This window comes from Pholcus phalangioides, unplaced genomic scaffold (genome assembly GCF_987345545.1).
Source record: "Pholcus phalangioides strain wild (caught in Gottingen) unplaced genomic scaffold, Ppha-v1.0 ptg000015l_1, whole genome shotgun sequence".
Lineage (NCBI taxonomy): Eukaryota > Metazoa > Arthropoda > Arachnida > Araneae > Pholcidae > Pholcus > Pholcus phalangioides.
In genome coordinates this window covers 86,721,689-86,740,205 of record NW_028301608.1, presented here as the reverse complement: position 1 = coordinate 86,740,205, position 18,517 = coordinate 86,721,689, and the positions used below count along the sequence as shown (strand labels likewise).

Genomic DNA, 18,517 nt, shown 5'->3' with positions numbered 1-18,517 from the left:
CTAACGATTTTTCGGACTGTTTTTCATATTATCCTGGAACAAGCTGGGTCTGAGCCTTTATGACTTCTATCACTGAAGTCATGACTTTGTTTTAATTTTTCTCTCTCTAGCCAGGAAGAATGAGAAAATCAGGAAGGCCCTGGCTCAACCGTGGTTAGAATAGCATCTGACCTGCTTGGAAGAAACTTCATTCTTTTGTCGTTTTCAGTAGTGAGTGGTGAAAGTGTGTGAACAACTATGTAAAAAGCAACACACATGCAAACACTCATGCCAATTGAGAGATACATGTTTCTCAGTAAAAAAAAATTTTCCCAGGAAAAAAGAAAAAACAATTCCAGAAACTTGAAAAGGATGACAAAAGGGTGGATTTTCGGAAACATAGCATTTCAGAAATTTTAGCATTGACAGGCCCAGGTATTTTGTAAAGTTTATTTCCCAATGGAACACTTTTCCCTCTAATTCTTAGTTTGCACCTGCTGAAAATCAGAATCGCATTTTGAAGGGGCCCAAACGATTTCTGCTGCACCACTTAACACGAGAATGGACCACACACGATCATTTGATCTTCCGTTTTTTATCTTCTTGATTTTCATTACGATCAACATCGTTTAGAATGTTGAAATTTAAGGACTTTTTTTAAAAATGCTTAAATATCATACTGTCCAACTATCATAAATTTAAGAAACATTTGGCCAAGATATTTTGTTATATCTAGAAGGATCATCACCTCTACACCAAACACCAACTCTGGCCACATCGCTATATTGAAATTTACTGCATTAATGAGATGGGTTGGAAATGAAGTCTATCGGTGGTCGTCTCAAGCTCGTTAGGGAAAATATCTTATCTATACTCTCCCTTGGGTTTGAACCTGGGACCATGACAGCAACCTTCAGGGTGGTAGATGAGCATTTTACCACCACGCTACTCGGGTACTGAAAAGGATTATCACGACTAGTGACAAAGGATCAATTTGACTAGTGACATTATAGGCACTTCTATAGCCATGTGCAGCAAATATTCCATTGAATTGTAGCATTAAATTTCTACTAATATCGACATGTTCACTTCAGCTAATTGAAGGCATCTTCAATGATCGACTAATTACAAGACAAAAATAGTAATATGACCAAAAACTTAGTGAGGTAAATCATTGAATCATTTATCTGAAAGGTAGTAGAAATATGAGCTCATGATAATTGTTTTCCTTCATCAATGAAATTGAAATACTGAAGCATAATAATACTATAAATGGTATAATAATGGAAGATCAAAAAGACATTTCATGTGAAATTCATCGAGGATGCTTTTATATGAAACCCGTTTGCATGTTTACACATAAAGACATTAAATTTTGCGTTTTCTGGATAAGAAAAAGAAAATATTCTTCTACTACTTCAGTGCATTAATATGTTAAAGTGTATATTCTGAAAGTGAGAAAAATTTCTGAAATCATCAAGCTTTACTACAAAACAAAATATATGGTTGATCATATGGCCCAAAAACATTCAATATTCATCGTAGCCTCAAGAAATGCTTGGTTGATTTGTTGGAATAAAATAAAATAAAACTTGGAAAATTAATTTTGCTCTTATACAAATACAACACCACAACATGCAAAATGACCAATGAGGTGGCTGAGAAAAAGACGCCCACAATAAATATGGATGCCATATATTTAAAAAATACAGCAACCCAATTAAAAAGGTAATTACAAACAATATATATACATGACAAAATATTATACAATGCCAAAAAGAATACTTATGTTTGTCTTATTCTAAGTATGGATTTGTCTTATTCTAAGTATGGATAGCTTCTTGATTTACCTCAGTATGTTTATCATATTTTTTAATGTGCCAATTGTGTTAGAATTTACTACCTCCAGGGGTAAGCTATTCCATTTATTAACAACCCTACCCTAGACTTGTCCCTTACCAATCAATACTGGTGTTCCCTTGTCAAAGCATTCAAATGACGGTGGACTAATAACTCATGGTCCATCCTAACCATCCCGTTGAAACTTTTTAACACTTCGATCATATCTCTCAGACACCTGCACTCATCCAATGTAAACATTTTCAAAAAATAGTCTCTCTTCATAACTCAAGTCGCATGTGCCAACGAGAAAATTTGCAGCTCTTCTCTGCACCCGTTCAATTAAGTCTATGTCCCTCCGTAGGTATGGTCTCCATACGTTCTTGTTAAAATTAGCTGAAAAAGTTTTCCTTATTTTTTCAGGAATATGAATTTTGCTACCAGCAACAACAACAAGCATTACTATACTAGGGAAAATGACAGGGATGTCAGGTCCCGCTATGCCATAGGAAAACAATCTATAAATTTTCAATGTATTTCTAATGTAACAAAGGTATTGAAAAATGTAGAAAGTGTGATGTGCGAATACAATTACAATTATAATGTGTTTAAAATGCAAATATTTTTTTATATCAGTACTTAACATAAATATTAGTCAGTATAAATATTTTTTATACGAGAAACTTTTGGGTAGGTATGGACATTTTTTTTCCGATTGATCTGTGTTCGTTGTACGTTAAAAAAATGGCCTTAAAAAATAGTAATAAAATTAACTAACTTAATTACTTAGTTTAATTAATTAACAACCCTTACATGCACCTCAAGTCTTAACTTGTAAAAATAATCTTTAAAACCACTGAAAACCATTAAAAAATAGGTACACATATGTATCTGGAGGAAAGAGCTTGAAAATAAAATTTATCTGGAAAACTCTGAGTTTGTATATTCCATTGCTTATCTACACTCATATCTATGTTCAAACATAAAAAAAGGCATACGAAAATCGAGATTTTATAGTGAAAATCAACCTCTGATCATTTTGACCAGCATTGGTCCTTCTAGTGTTGAAGGGTTAAAAGATAACAATGAAGAAAATAAATGTAAAAATAATTTATTATTAAGGATGATTAAAAAACACTTTCTTCATTTCACAATCAAAATATATGCAATATATATACCAATACAACTTGAGTAAAAATATTTTCAACGAACCTCTGACAGCCATAGTTGCAGAGCACACGGCCTGTCCTAATTCATTTGTTGCTTTACATGTGTAAGTTCCACTGTCTTCAGGTTTCACATATGCCAGATCGAGAGCCACAAATCCAAAATCGTGAGTAAGTGTCACTCTTGATGCTAAGGATATTTTATAAATGTAATAGTTGGCCATTATTTCAAAATTCATTCATAGAAAGACTAGCTAAGCACTTACTTCGCAATATTGAAAAATATACTGACATTTGAATTAAGAAACACAAAACCAAAGAGTACATATAATTAATACCATAGCATTTGTTTTGTACAATGTGTTATTTATACAAAAAGCAAAGTGAGGGATTATTTAGTTATATAAATACAGTAAAAGTTCAAATAATGGCAGTTCATAATCATAAGCAAAATTGTTGTTACAATGTTCTTATAATGAAAAGTCTGTTTTCGGACTTTGCTCTGTCAGGTTATAAAATTGTAGATAATTGATCTGTATTAAAAAGTCTTTTAGATATTCTCTTTCTGATATAATTAAATGAACAGAACTCTAGTCATGAAATTTATTTTTGGTCTCACAGCAGTTTATTCTCTGAGCCATTTTTACACAGGATTTCATATTATCAAAGCAATTTCAGCCGATTATCTGAAAAATTGAAATTCTCTTCATTATTATATGTCTGCTCACTTCCATGACTCCACACACTCACCAACATCTTTCAGAGAATTAAATTTTTTAGTGCAATTTTTTCAGTCACTCGGATTTACAGGTCACAAAAATTTAATTGTAAAGTCTGGTCCTGTGGCTTTTTAGTCACTTGAAAAGACAAAAATCAAATAAAATCATCACATATCCCACGAGAATAGTACAGAAGCGCAAAAATAGAAAGAGGGAATTAAAAAATTTCACTTTTTGTGTCTATTCTTTGTCAGAAGTATCTCAGAGTAACTTTTTCTGAGGCGTTTGTGTCATCATATTTAATTCTTGAAGAAAGAGCATTTTGAGAATTTTTGCAACTGGCATTTTGAGAAATTTTGACATTATAGTAAATGCTACCTGATTTTCACCTCACTATAACCAAATATTTTTTGTATCTTTCACACTAGCTATTTTACAATCACTAGAAATCACTCATTATAGCAAGATTCTTTGTTATAAGCCAAACTCGTTATATCAGACTTTTACTGTATTTATAATATCAACAAGTTCTGTCTTCACCGGCAAGTGCATTTTTTATTCAAGTTTCCAGAAAAAACTGTAACATGAAACAATTTTGTTGATTATAAAATTTGATTTCATGATCATATGATTTAATTTTTTTTATAAATATTTTTTCTGAAGGAAGTTAGAAACTCCAAAGAATAATAAGAATAAAAATAATTAGAATTAGAAATATCATAATAACCTGGCATTATAGCTATGCCATTGTGAAACCATTCCACTTTTAATTTTGCATCATTCACGGGAATCAACCTGCATTCAAAGTGTGCACTCTGGTTCTCAACCAACTGCAGGTTCTTCATTGCTTGGGTAAATACTGGAGCTTGAGTTGTTGTCTCTTCTATGTATGCTGGCCTTTGATGACGGCTTGCGTCTTCCAACATTTGAATCTTTTGAAGGCTTTCAGGTTGTTGGGACTCAAGAATAAGAGAACTCTTACCTGAATACAAATAAATTTAAAGTAATAAAATAAATGCTTTAACATCACTGCATGAATGAGATACTGCCATAAACGATAATAAATTTTGTAGAGTTTTATGGATCATAAATCCTGAGGGAACCTCTTTATAACACAGTTGGTCACCTTAAAAGTGACATGTTAGGGTGCTAAGAGCAGCAGCAAAGGTTTGCCACAAAAAGTTTCAAATGCAAATTTTTTTTTTAAAAAGTTCAAATTTAATTTTTTCAGAACATCGGGACACTTCTTCAAAATATGGTATAGTTCGTACATACACAGGACATCTGTAAACTTTAAATTGGACCAATGATGAATAGAGACCAAAAAATAAGCAGATTGCAAAATTTATATCTTAGAGCTTAGCAAGCAGAAAATTTTAGGCCTTGATATTGGCAGGGATGAGGAAAAAGGTTAGCCACCACTGGTCCATATATAATAGGAATACTATAGGCCAAATTCTAAAATTAAGTCTGTTACTGAATGACAATGGTCATCAATAATCCATTACGGGGCTAGACTTTCTTTCTCTACTGGACATAACATAGATCTATCGTCATTGAGATGAACTCCCAACAATTTGGCCCACAAGGTTGCTTGCATGTGTTTTCATTCTTCACTATTTCCACTTAGACTTTGCACTTTTGAGTTGAGATATTTTGTAGTCTGTTATAGATTAGATAGTCAGCCCAGTGCTTAACCCATAATCTAATGAATATAGTTCATTAATTATTCTCATTTGTTTGGTTTCAGTGATATATTTAGAGATGATATTGTATTGGTATGATGTTCAGGAAGACTTGGAATCTGACACATGATAACCAATAAATAGTAAAATTATAAAGTTTATGAACTCACTAAGACATTTCAATGCCACTGATGTTACTGCTTCACCAAGAGTATTTATTGCTTTGCATGTATAAGTCCCAGAATCTTCAGGAATGGCATGCATGATGTCCAAAGCCACAAAACCAAAACTGAAGGTCTCAACAAATCGTGTTCCTAAAAACAAAAGTTAGTTACGATAAAATTAATAATGATGAAAATACTCTCTGATGACATTTATTAATGAATAAATCTCCCATAGAATGAATAAATCTGACACATAGAATGTAGTTATTTAAAAAGAGATTAACTTCACTTTTTTTCCCAAGTATTAATTTTTTTAAATTTAATGGGCAAATTAAGGGAAAGAAAAGATTTTATTCTCATGCCAGGATGAAAGGCTCAGACTGATACTTGAAAAAAATAAAAAACAGCTAATAAGGGTATTGGTTACATTTGAGCGAATATAACCAATAGGCTTATTTTTTTTCAAATTTTGTAAAAATATTTTCTAAGATTTTTATAGTGTAACCCCAGCCTCAGGAAAGAAATTCAGAATTTTTTGCATATAACCTGCATTTCCTATTTCTGAGATAAAGGTTTTTTTGGAAACAGAAATCAGGCTGTTAAAAACATTGCATTGTTCCCTTGGATACAACAACTCATTTGATGCATTGAATTCTTCTAGCACACATCAATTCTCACAGAAAGAATTACCAGTTTTGATGGGCATGCCATTGTGATACCACTCCACCTTCAATTTGGGATCACCGACAGGAATGAGCCTACATTCAAAATGCACTCTCTGGCCTTCTTTAACTTCAACATTGTGAGGAGCACTAGTGAAAACTGGTGCTTGAGTTGTGAATTCTTCTTGATAAACATCTCTATTGTACCTGAAAATGATGACAGTACCATAAAGACAAAACTGAATTATACCAGATATAAGCTCTTTTTGTAGAAATAATTTCTTAAGAGTAAGGATAATTCAACAACAAAAATTATAAAAAATGTCTTCCCACTACACAAAACAAAGTATAGTTATTGTTTTGCTTAGGAAAAAAAGAAAGAAATTTCTATTTTCCATTCATCTTCGTAACAAAAAAAACCCCCCACAAAATTTGATGTCTCTATTTTTGTACTTTTCCCAACGATTCACAATTTTTTTCCTGATATACATCATTGTCCATTTTCATCATATGGATACACAGTTAATTTAACTAAATTAACGTTTTTTATTGTATAATCATTTGCACAAATTGATAGTTATTACAATGAATCACAAGAATAAATAATGCAAACCTTGAATAGTCTTCTAACTGTTGAATTTTCTGCAGACCTTCAGGGTGTTGTGTTTCAGAAATGATTGCAGATTTCCCTGTAAGAACAAAACATTATTTTGGAACCAAACAGCAAATGCAATTATGGGCACAAGAAAATATCTTCAATTAAAATTCATTTATGCATGTATGGGTGAAAAATAACAAGAAATGAATGCAATGGCCAAAAAAAAAAACTCTTCAAACCTTGACAAACAAGTTTCGCTTGGATTTCTGCAGTTCCAATTGTGTTAACTGCTCTGCAGGTATAAATGCCACTGTCTTCAGGAACAACGGATAATATATTCAGAGCAACATATCCAAAGTCATGGAAAGGTCTGTATCTGTGACCTAAATAGATGAGCAATTGTCACTCAAGAATTTTCTTCGAAGCTTTCAAATTAATGTAATAAATGTTATCTAAATTCGGTGATAAGCAGAATGCAGGCTTTCAGTGGTGAGTGTTAGTGTGTGAAACAAATAGGTAAAACTGACACAATATGAAATATGCAATTATTTTCAAGTTATTCGTGAATTCAATATATCAATTCGGAAAATTCGTAACACTCGTGAGAATGAAACATACCAACTGGCAAAGATTTCCCATTACGGAACCATTCCACTCTCATTGTTGAGTCATTTATTGGTTCAAGACGACATTCAAAATGAGCCAATTGACCTTCCTTAAGAGTGAGATCGTTCAGTTTAGTTACAAATTTAGGTTGAACTTTCACAGCTTCTTCAACGAATGTCTCCCTCTGAAATCTGCTAGTGTCTTCTAGGTACTGTATCTGTTGCAAACCTTCAGGATGCTGTGAATCCAGAATAATTTGACTTCGAGCTGAAATGATCAAAATAATAAGTATATATGTATATGATTATTTTCAAATAAACTATAAACTAACAAATCATTTCAATTTAATAACTGGTAAAATAAATAATGTCAAGAAGTGATAAAGGTTTTCATGTACCTGTGCATTTGACTGTGCAAGAAGTTACTGCTTGTCCAAGACTACTTGTAGCTTTGCAGGTATATACACCACTATCTTCAGGATAAACGCTCAATATATCAAGTGCCACATAATCAAATTCATAAGCAGGTCTGAACCGATGACCTATATTTGGAAGAAATTCACTAAATTAGCCGGAATGCTTGAGTATTAAAAAGAAAGAATACAAACTATGAACATAGAAACAGATAAAATTGATTCAAATCACAAAATAGGTATATACCTATTTTTAGTGGTGCTCCATTTACAAGCCATTCAATTTTCATAGTGGGATCCCCTACCGGTGCCAGACGACATTCCAAGTGTATGTTAGTTCCTTCAATTGTCTCTATGTTATGAAGAGATTTCGTGAAGTTTGGCTTTTGGGTAATTACGGTTTCCTCAAACCTTTCCTTTTTGTATCGGCTGGAATCCTCAAGGTACTGAATTTTTTGTAAACCTTCAGGATGCTGAGTTTCAGTGACAATGCTGCTTTTGCCTAAAATATAAAGTTAAATTTATCATAGGTTGCATGTTTATGAAAAAAAATCTTGATTGAAATTCAGAGCCTTAAAAAAAAGGCAAGTTGATTAAAAAGAATAATTTCAATTAAAAAGAAACTTTAACTTTGAATAAGAATTTAGAAATAAAATCATGTATTTGTAGGAAAAGCACTATTTCCATTTCACTTACATATGTACCTTGAATATTTTATAACTCATAAAGAAATTTTCTATTTGAAATGTAAATTAAAATATAAATGATGAGTCTCAGTCAGAAATTTTTATACCTTATCACATTATTCTCAGAAATGGGATTACTTGTTACAATACTGACTTTGATATGAAAAAACAAAAGTGATAGTTGAAGTCTTACCTAATACAGATATGCATGCACTTGTATGAGCTGTGCCTAATTTGTTTTTGGCTCGTACTGTGTATTCTCCAGTGTCCTCTGGATATGCTGTTGTAATGTCGAGGCATACATGGCCAAAATCGTTTCTAACCTGGAAACGAGAACCTACAAGGGAGAAAACATAAATATATAATCATTATGCAAAACATAATAATAAGTAAGAATATATAATTCAGTGAAATGTCTAACATGACATCAAAGTTAAACTTTGCATTCAAATAAATGAGTGAAAAGATTAGTTTCACCACTAACCTGTGGGTAGGGGCTTCCCATTGAAGAACCATTCAATAGTCAGGGCTGGGTCAGCACATGGCTCCACCCTGCATTCCAGATGCACTCTCTCCCCTTCCTTCAGAGGCTTAGGATTGTGAAGAGGAATAGGGAAGTGCGGTTTAGTCTTTTCGAATTCGTCGATGTGATAATGGGGTTCGCGGTGAGGTGGTCGTTCAAGGTATTCAATCTTCTCTTCAATTTCATGAATTGTCGTTGTATCTACCGAGCTTTTTGCTAAAAAACAAAATAAAATACAATAACTTGGAAAAAAAATGCATAACTGTGATTCCAGGTAAAAAAAAACTAAAACAAATATATATATATTTTCTAATGGTCAATTCTTATTTAGTTATTAACTTAAAAAATATATTTATGCCATTCATACATATTACATTTCTAATCAAACTACAGTACATGCATGATCAGCATTTAATAACTCCATAATGAGATGGAATAAGGCAAGTAAAGGAAAAGTTATGGTATCTGCATAGCTATAAACTTGATAATTCATGATGCACATTGTTCGCTTAAGAACTTAAAAAAAACTGACAAAGAATAGATGACTCGAAAATAACTCTTTTATTTATTATGCATGTGAAATGTATTTTAATAATTTTATGCCAGAACAATAGAAAATTAAAGACTACCAAAAACTTTTTCTTTGACCCCCCCCCCCCTGTCATTTATTACAGAGTGATATATACATATTTCTTTCCACCCACTATTTATTACAACATGTCATAATTACATACAATGATGCCAGAAAATATTCAACTATTGCACTAATTTTGTATACAAAACACAAATGGCAAAAAAAAAAAAAAAAAAAAAAATCTATTCAGATAATACCTTGAATACTAATTTGCTTGGATAATCGAGCTTCACCCATTGCATTTCTGGCAACCACAGTAAAGGTTCCAGAATCTTCAGGGAAAACATACAGAATGTCTAGCGCCACATAACCAAAGTCAAAATAAGTCTTGAATCTATGACCTGGATAATGTAATTCAAAGAAAAAAACCATGAAATATGACAACCCATGCTCGTGAATTTGAATAAATAGAAACTATCAGAAAAGACAATAGTTTATGCATTCAAAGTTTCAAAATTTCTGAACTATTAAATTTTTTATAGACATAATGTATCTAACTCACCTGTTGTAAGAGGTCTGCCATTAAAGTACCACTCAACCACCATTGAAGGATCCCCCATCGGTTCTAGTCGAGTTTCGAAGTGGGCACTTTGACCCTCAATCAGTTGGCTTTTTCCAACAAGTTCATCTGAAAATGTGGGCTTCCTTGTGTAAGTCACATCTTCAGTTGTGTCTCTCTGGTAACGTGAATAATCTTCAAGATGTTGAATTTTTTGTAGGCCCTCAGGATGCTGACTCTCAAGAACCACACTCTTCTTGCCTGCGAGAAAAACTCACACTTGAATATTTCAAGCCAACTGATGTACATATATTTTTAAAAATTTGCTATAAAATGTTTTCAATAAGCAAAGGTTTTAATTGTACATGTGTTTTTGATGTTAAATAACATCACTAATTAGTTTTTTATTTCAACGTTTTTCAAGTCAAATTCCTGCAATATCACTTCATTTTTCAAGCAAATTTTTCTTTTATTAACAAAACAATACTGCAGTTATAAAGATATATATCCCACGTTATAACGACAATTCTATTATGACAGCCAGTAGGATAAGTCCCAAATGTTTCCATATAACAACTATTTTATGTTTTCCTTTCGATATAATGACCATCTGATATAACATCTGTTTTCAAAAGAACGCAAAGGTCTTTTTCAAACAAGTTCATCTGAAAATGTGGGCTTCCTTGTGTAACTCACATCTTCAATTCTGTCTCTGATAACATGAATAATTTTAAAGATGTTGAATTTTTTGTAGGCCCTGAGAATGCTGAGAATGGACAAGGGTCATTATATCAAGCATTGACTGTATATTGGTTCAAACAGAATGTGGAGTAATCACAAATAAAATAGTCTCAGTATTTTTAGGCCTCCACATATGCATGCAGTTTGAATATCACAATAAAAAGAATTATATATAAAGTTGTGTGAGTTTGTTTTATTATTCATTTCATTGAATCAAAGTTATGTGTGTGTGTGTGTGTGTGATTGAATTCTCTAAAAAGTACTCACTGATGCATATAAGCCTAGCTGCTGAATTAGCTGTACCCATCGAATTTGTTGCAACACATGTATAGGTGCCAGTGTCTCGTTCATCTACACCTCGTATTGTCAATGAAACATAACCAAAATTGAAGAAAGCTGTAACTCGAGAGCCTGAACAAAAATGAAAAAACAAAAGATTTATATCTTTTATACCGCAAAGTATTAAGCAAAAACCAGCAGTACACTAAACCAAAAAGCTTATTTTACTCTAATTATAGTTGTATTATGTACTAAGTTTTACATAAAATGCAGCAATAAATTTTTTGAATATTTTTATTTTCAAAGATGAGTTTTTCAATAAAATAATTTTTGACTTTGGGGAAAAAATTAAATATATAACAAAAGATAAGAGATATAATATCTTACTAGCTTCAATGGCTTTCCCATCTTTCAACCACTCAACACGCATCGTGGAATCACCAGAAGGTTCCAGGCGAGCTTCAAAATGAGCAACTTTGCCCTCATTCACATCTAGTTTGTCTACAAGTTGCGTTTTAAAATGAGGCTTCTGCCTTACAGTTTGGTCTAACTCAACATAAGTCTGGCGTTGCTGTGTTTGATAAGCTTCAAGCTCTTGAGTCTTTTGAATGTAACTTTGCTGTTCAGGTATACCAAGACTTCCAGTAACTGGTTCCATAGCTGTAAGGGAAAACAGGCAATCAAATTAATGTTTAAAAGCGACCAGAAACAAAATTAAAGTTCGTCAGTGTTGCCATGAACTTAATTCTAAACACATCTATTCAATAGCATCATTTAATATTGGAAGTTCATAGGGACAGATAATTAAAAAGAAAAAAAACTTCATTTCATGCATTCCAATCTATGTAAGCCCTGTATTACATCTGAAAAGAAAACTAATTACCTTTAACTTTGAGTTTTCCAGTAGAAATGGCTTCACCTTTCTGGTTTGTAGCTTTACACATATACACACCAGAATCTTCTGCTCTCACATAAGAGATGTTCAAAGCAACATATCCAAAACTGAATGTTGTACTGATTCTTGTTCCTAAAATGAAGTGAAAGGAATTCAGATTCAGAATGATGAGTATGAAATACTTTGAATAAAATTTAGAAAGAAAATTTTTATACCAGATTTATTTAAAATATAAAAAAAGTTGAAACAGCTGCCAAACGAATACCAAAAACAAGTCGCAATCAGTGCGGATGAATAAGACAATTCTTTTGAACGTTAGATCACTTTTTCCAGTGTAAAATAAAGTAATTAATTCCTTAGATTAAGAATGACCTTAAAATTGTGAATATATTAGAAATCATCAGTCAGGAAATGAAGATGAAACTTTTTATTTTGTACTGAATGAAACTTTAGTTTGAATAATATTCAAAAATTATGTAAAATATCATGAATTATAATCATACCGTAACTCTATTTTAGGAGATGAACTCATAGGCATTAGCATACGAGCTATTGTAACAAATTTTAATATTTCTTAATACTGTGAGTGAACAAATGGATCAACTTTGCTGAATATTTTTCACCCTCTGATTTGCTATATTAAATATAATTACTCAGCATGCTACTAAAATATTGATATATGATTTTGCATACCAGCTGTCAAAGGATGGCCATTGAAGAGCCATTCCACTTTCATGCTGGGATCACTGACCGGTGTAATCTGCGCCTCAAAGTGAGCAAAACCTCCTTCCTGAAGATTCTCCAGGTGATTCAGTGGTTTGATGAAAGTTGGCTTCTGTGTAGAAATAATTTCTTCAACTGATTCTTGTCGTTTATATTTTTCCCAATCTTCAAGATGCCTGATAGCATCCATGCTCTCAGGGTGTTGAGGAGCTCGTTCAATTGGAGCTCGTGCTGAAAGAATAAAGTAAAAAAAATTATGTATCATATCAGAATTGAACAGAAGATCATAGACAAATAAAACTGACATTGATTTTTCACTTACCACTGCACCTTAATGTTGCTGTTGTTGTAGCTTCTCCTGCTTCATTTACAGCCCTACACATGTACACACCAGAATCTTCTGGGTATACGTGCAACAGAGTTAGTGCAACATAGCCAAAGCGATAAATTGTCATCACACGAGAACCTATACAGAAAAATTTGGAGGATACTTTAATTCTTCAATATTTCAAGTCTAAATATCATAGTTATACTACACATCCAAAATTTCAGCGAACATTTTCAAGGGAAGATACATTAGTGTAACACATATTTTAACTAATTAATTTCATAATTATAATATCGATTGCTCGGTTTAAAAAGGCAACTTGAAAAATTGCATTTTCAAGTTATGCATGCCATGAGAATGATGGAAAACACCTCTACATGTTGCAAAACAGCAAAAACTCTCAACTCTGCTTGTATGCTACTATAATTAAACAGAGTTGAATTCCCATTCAGCTTCATATAAAGTGAATTTTGAAAAAAAAATAATTTAAATAATTTAAATAATTTTAAATAATAAAATTTTTAAAATTTCAAAATATTTATAAAATAGTAGATATCTTAAAACATAGAACTTTTGACCTCTCAATGTACATGTTAATAAAATATGTGGATATCACAAAAGACTATCTTACACTAGATATGATTCTCATAGATATTACGACAAAATTGGAGTAGATATTTTCCCTATTCCCTTCTTCTATAATTTCCAAAACTGTAATTGAACATGCATCCTAACTTTCTTGTTATACATGACCGAAATATTTATTCACACAAAAATACTTACTAGCTTCAACCGGCCTTCCATTGACATACCACTCGATGATCATTGTAGGGTCTCCAATGGGCAACAGGCGAGCATCAAAATTTGCTCTATCCCCTTCCTGTAGATTAAGATCTTGAATATGAGTAGTAAAAGCTGGCTTCTGTGGTGGTCTTTCTTCTTCCATGGGCCGTCGAGCAGGTGCTGCCCTCTCAACGGGTTTCAGCCATACAACCTCCCTTGGTGGTGATGTTCTGTGATTCATTAAAAGAAGATTCAGAACTATAAATTTTACATGAAATCACTGAGCAATTGCTGAATAATAATATATGATAAGGTTACTAAGCTAATGAATTTTCTAAATAAGAAATTTTTTGGAAATTAAATACATCACTTACTCAGGTTCAATAACTTTATGTGGCCGAGGCAGATGTAATCGCCAAGGTTCTGGCATGGGTGCTGTTTCACCTAAACATGAATATTATAAGTATTTAGAAATCAAAGCGCACATATGCATGCAGGTTTATACATAATTTGACCCTAGAATACTAACTAAAATAAAAGCTGCATGTTGCCTATATTGTTGACTATGTTTTTAAGACGTAGAGTTGGTATTCTAGGGTTAAATGGTATGTTTAGTGCATGCAGCTTTATGTGCTCACATTGGAACACAGTATTTCTTATAACAATAACCGATTGATAACTATATCTGAAAAAATTTCAGTTGTAAGTATGATGACCATATGTCCTGTTTAGTCAAACAGGATGAATTTGGTTTTCTTTTCCACATAACAGGTTTCAAAATGTTAAATCTTGTATTTTTTTCTTCTTATATGTATATATATATTGTTATAACACAAGATTTTCTCTCCTAAGCTAAAATATTTTTTTATTCAGAAATTTCAGAGTTGGAATGGAACTGTCTACTTTTATGTGCTTGCTGTACATTCCATAAATTTCTTTGTGGAAGTCTTCTGGATGAGGAACTATAAAGGAAGTCAATTAAGAGAAATTGACCATGAACTGAGAAAAGGATCCTATTTATTTTTAACCCGCATATTTCTTCACTTATATAACAAAAACCATCGCAAAACACAATTTCATAATTGAGTACACATTCATGGATCCATAGTGGCTATTACAGCCCACATTCATTGTGCACCAATTACGAAAGTTTTTGTCAGTAGGGGAGCCTTCTGACCTCCTGCATAGTTTTGCAGATTGATAATAATAATTTTTTTGGGAAAAACGAGTCTCGTCCAAATTTAGCTTCAAAATATGCAGCAAGGAAAAACTTTCGATTAAAACAAATGATAACATTAACCCAAATCCTGATAACTATAAACAAATTTTTTCCCTTGTTATGATATGGCCTGTTCTTTATAAAGTAAAAGTGATAACAATATCCAAGTGATAACATTATTTATACATGATTCTAATAAGCAGCGTCTACTGTATTAACAAGCATAAAACTTTATTACTTGAATATTTAAGTTACATCTTTTTATATTGTCCACCTGTAACGATAAATCTTTTATAATCCTCTTTTTTGCTCTTTCTTGAGTATCATCTTTTTATATAGGAGTCTCCAAATATATACAAATGCACTGATTATTTAAAATTCAAATTTAAAATGTACTAATATCTGTTCATCAAGTGAATATTTGATCCCATAAGAACAAAAAACAATAGTTACAAAGTACGTATACTTTGTAACTACAGGGTGTCCCATAAATTCGTAAATAGTTTAAAAATTCCTGAAAATTCAAGAAATTGGTATATTCCTTATTATTATTTAATTTGAATGTGGTTTGCAAAAAAGTTATTTTCACATGAAGGTGGGTATATATATTGTTAAAATTACATTTTTTATATATGAAAAACTGAAAACTGAAAAAATATATATATATATATTGTTAGAGTGCTACAGGGAAGCAAATCACAGGAAATACGCAAATCAGAGTCCCATAAAATGCAGGGTATACCATTAACAGCTCATTTCTGAATTTTCCAGTTACTGGTGCTTACATAAGGTTCTCATAATGATGTTGACACTGGTGAATGAAGCACTATTGGTGAAGTTGTTTTACTTCAGCCACTAAACGTTTCAGACACACAAGAGATTGAAGAAAGGTTCAGGTTCAGAATTCTGTGATTTGCTTTCATGCAGTGCCTTCTAGCAATAGAAATTTGAACTAATTTTTTTTGCTGTACCAAAAAAAAAAAAAAAAACTATCTTCACAAAAATAATTTTTTCACAACCCATATCAAAATACACTAATGCCTTCAATTTTTTATGAATTTTAAAACTATTTATAAACTTTTAAACACTCTGTATGTGAAATACTCATTGATTACTAATTCTGAAAACTCACTTTCCACATAGAGGCGAGCTCTTGTTGCAGTACTTCCAGCCTGGTTCTGCGCAGTGCACTGATACCAAGCTGAATCATTCTGAGACACTCTCGTAAAGTATAGTGTGGAAGCACCATCAACCGTTTCTGTGAGAATAGACCATGAAGGAATTAGAGGAACCATTTAACAGAAAAACAGAGCTTTTCACTAACATTAAAACAAATATTCAGAAAGACATGCAAAACTAATTTGTTATGGCTCAAACAAGCAAACACTTTAGGTCTTTTTCTATTTCCCCCCCCCCCCTGTCCTATATTTTTCTTCATTTGAACTGGTAGCACACTGAAGAAGTCCCTTGTTTTCATGTAACTTGAAACCACCAAAAAAAAAAGCAAAATTGGTAATTAAGAGCATTCATGGGCTAAACATTGTAGGGGGGAAATGTGTGAGGCTTCCTTCATGACAAGGAAAAACTGTGCTTCTTTCACTGAGGTGTGTAATTGGGTAAAAGTAAGAATAGAATCTTTTTGTCCCTCTCCTTAGTTAAAAGGAGGGGAAGGGGAGGAGGAATAGTAGTAAGAGAAAGAAAAAATATTTATTTCAAGGTCAGGGTTTGGCATTGAAGGAAAAAAAATTTAAGAATGAAAACACCAAATCATAATATATTCAGGTACGATAAACAGTAATTGCATATGCAGAAACCTCAATGAATAACTCTCAGAGCAGGTTTTTATATATTTGTCTAATATTCTTCTCTTTGACTTTTCTATTATAGATTTATTCTATTCGATATCATGTTTATACCCCTGATAAAAAGTTAATTTAGATGCATATGATTTGTAGTTTAGTGGTCTTAGGCACCCACCCGACAAGTGAGAGAACGTGGGTTCGATTCCCCACAAGGGTAGTTGAATTTCCTCTCTCTTCTAAATACATCTTCGCATCAGCCAGCTGTTAAAAACTTTCGTAACTGGTGATATCCCGATTTACCTTTTTGTATTTTTGAAATATATGACATCCATATCTTTATGGGCATCTTTTTCTCAGCCACCTCGTTGGGCATTTTGCCTGTTGTGGCGTTGTATTTGTATTTGTATATCAAAAGCACAGCATCTACATTGGTGAACGATCATTCATCAAATAATTGAAGCAGAGGTAGGCATCTTCAACTCAAATAGAGTGAAAGCAGGTATCTTCAGCTGCAAATAGAGTGTAGGCAGTCATCTTAAGCTGCGAATGGATCAGAGGCAGGCGGATCCAAGATGATGTCTCCGAGAAGTGACTTATTGTGTAGGTGCAACCAGTGCCGTCTTAACGCATGGGCCAACCCGGCACGGCCCGGGGGCCTCAAGGGAAGAGGGGCCTCCCAAAAATAAGATTTCGTTGAAATTTTCTAGAATTTACCTGTTGGCCCGGGGGCCCATGATGATCTTAAGACGGCCATGGGTGCAACGGGTCATCCCGTATTTTACGGGACAGAAAAATTTTCCCCACATTGTTCGACTCTTCCCTATGAATCCGTGCTTGGGAAGATGAATGGTACAAACAATGATCAATCAGGATCTCAAAGGTGATATAAATCAAATCAACAGGAACCAAGCTGATAAGAACCTATTCGTAAAAAAAGAAATAGGTTAATCAGTTTGATTAATTAAGAAATCAAACCTGTGTGTAGCGATCAGTGGTGATTTTCCTTAGCATTTCTTGAATCATCCTGTATGAGCCTACTGATCGCATTTGACCGATGTTTATTAGCTGATACACACGTGCAAAGAAACAACGCTTTTCAAAAATGTAAACAAACACAGGGCAACCAATGAACGAAAGGACGAACGCGTCATTCTTGACTTGACTTCATTAATATACGAAACAAAACAAAATTTACAGAAGATTTACAAAAGATGAACATATTTATTACTTATTTTATCGTTATATTCTTTCGTGATCATTTTGGGATTAAAATTGTGTATTTCATATTATTTTTTTCCCTTTTGGAAAATTTCTATGTTAAGGTCGTTTTGTAAATTAAGGCCGTCTTGATTATTTGAAAAAAAAGAGCGGGAACTCACCTTAAGGCAGGCTTAAAGTACGTTAATTTGAATTAAATTGGGCGGGGAAGAACCTTCATTTTCAGTTCTTTCAACCTAATTTATGGTTAAGGGGTCATTCAAGTATTACGTCAGCATCGAGGGGGGGGGGGGAGGAGGTTTCGGATTTGCAGACTTTTGATGACAAGGGAGGGGAGAGGGGTTTAAAGGTTGCTTA

At 32.8% G+C, this 18,517-nt stretch overlaps 1 protein-coding gene across 8 annotated transcripts in view; it reads right to left on the bottom strand.

Moving 5' to 3' along the window:
• The window catches only part of LOC149076942 (uncharacterized), a 341,983-nt gene that overhangs the window by 173,295 nt on the left and 150,171 nt on the right, over positions 1–18,517 (bottom strand). For all 8 annotated transcript variants that reach the window (XM_089244666.1, XM_089244668.1, XM_089244665.1 and 5 more), the window contains 21 exons: positions 16,273–16,398; positions 14,296–14,365; positions 13,922–14,151; positions 13,133–13,276; positions 12,781–13,041; positions 12,076–12,219; positions 11,580–11,852; positions 11,181–11,324; positions 10,176–10,433; positions 9,871–10,014; positions 9,001–9,255; positions 8,710–8,853; positions 8,078–8,332; positions 7,816–7,959; positions 7,431–7,685; positions 7,052–7,195; positions 6,828–6,903; positions 6,243–6,421; positions 5,559–5,702; positions 4,431–4,685; positions 3,031–3,174 (listed from right to left, as the gene is read on the bottom strand). In XM_089244666.1, the coding sequence (XP_089100792.1) occupies positions 3,031–3,174; positions 4,431–4,685; positions 5,559–5,702; positions 6,243–6,421; positions 6,828–6,903; positions 7,052–7,195; positions 7,431–7,685; positions 7,816–7,959; positions 8,078–8,332; positions 8,710–8,853; positions 9,001–9,255; positions 9,871–10,014; positions 10,176–10,433; positions 11,181–11,324; positions 11,580–11,852; positions 12,076–12,219; positions 12,781–13,041; positions 13,133–13,276; positions 13,922–14,151; positions 14,296–14,365; positions 16,273–16,398 (3,789 nt within the window). The remainder of the gene's footprint in view (positions 1–3,030; positions 3,175–4,430; positions 4,686–5,558; positions 5,703–6,242; positions 6,422–6,827; positions 6,904–7,051; positions 7,196–7,430; positions 7,686–7,815; positions 7,960–8,077; positions 8,333–8,709; positions 8,854–9,000; positions 9,256–9,870; positions 10,015–10,175; positions 10,434–11,180; positions 11,325–11,579; positions 11,853–12,075; positions 12,220–12,780; positions 13,042–13,132; positions 13,277–13,921; positions 14,152–14,295; positions 14,366–16,272; positions 16,399–18,517) is intronic.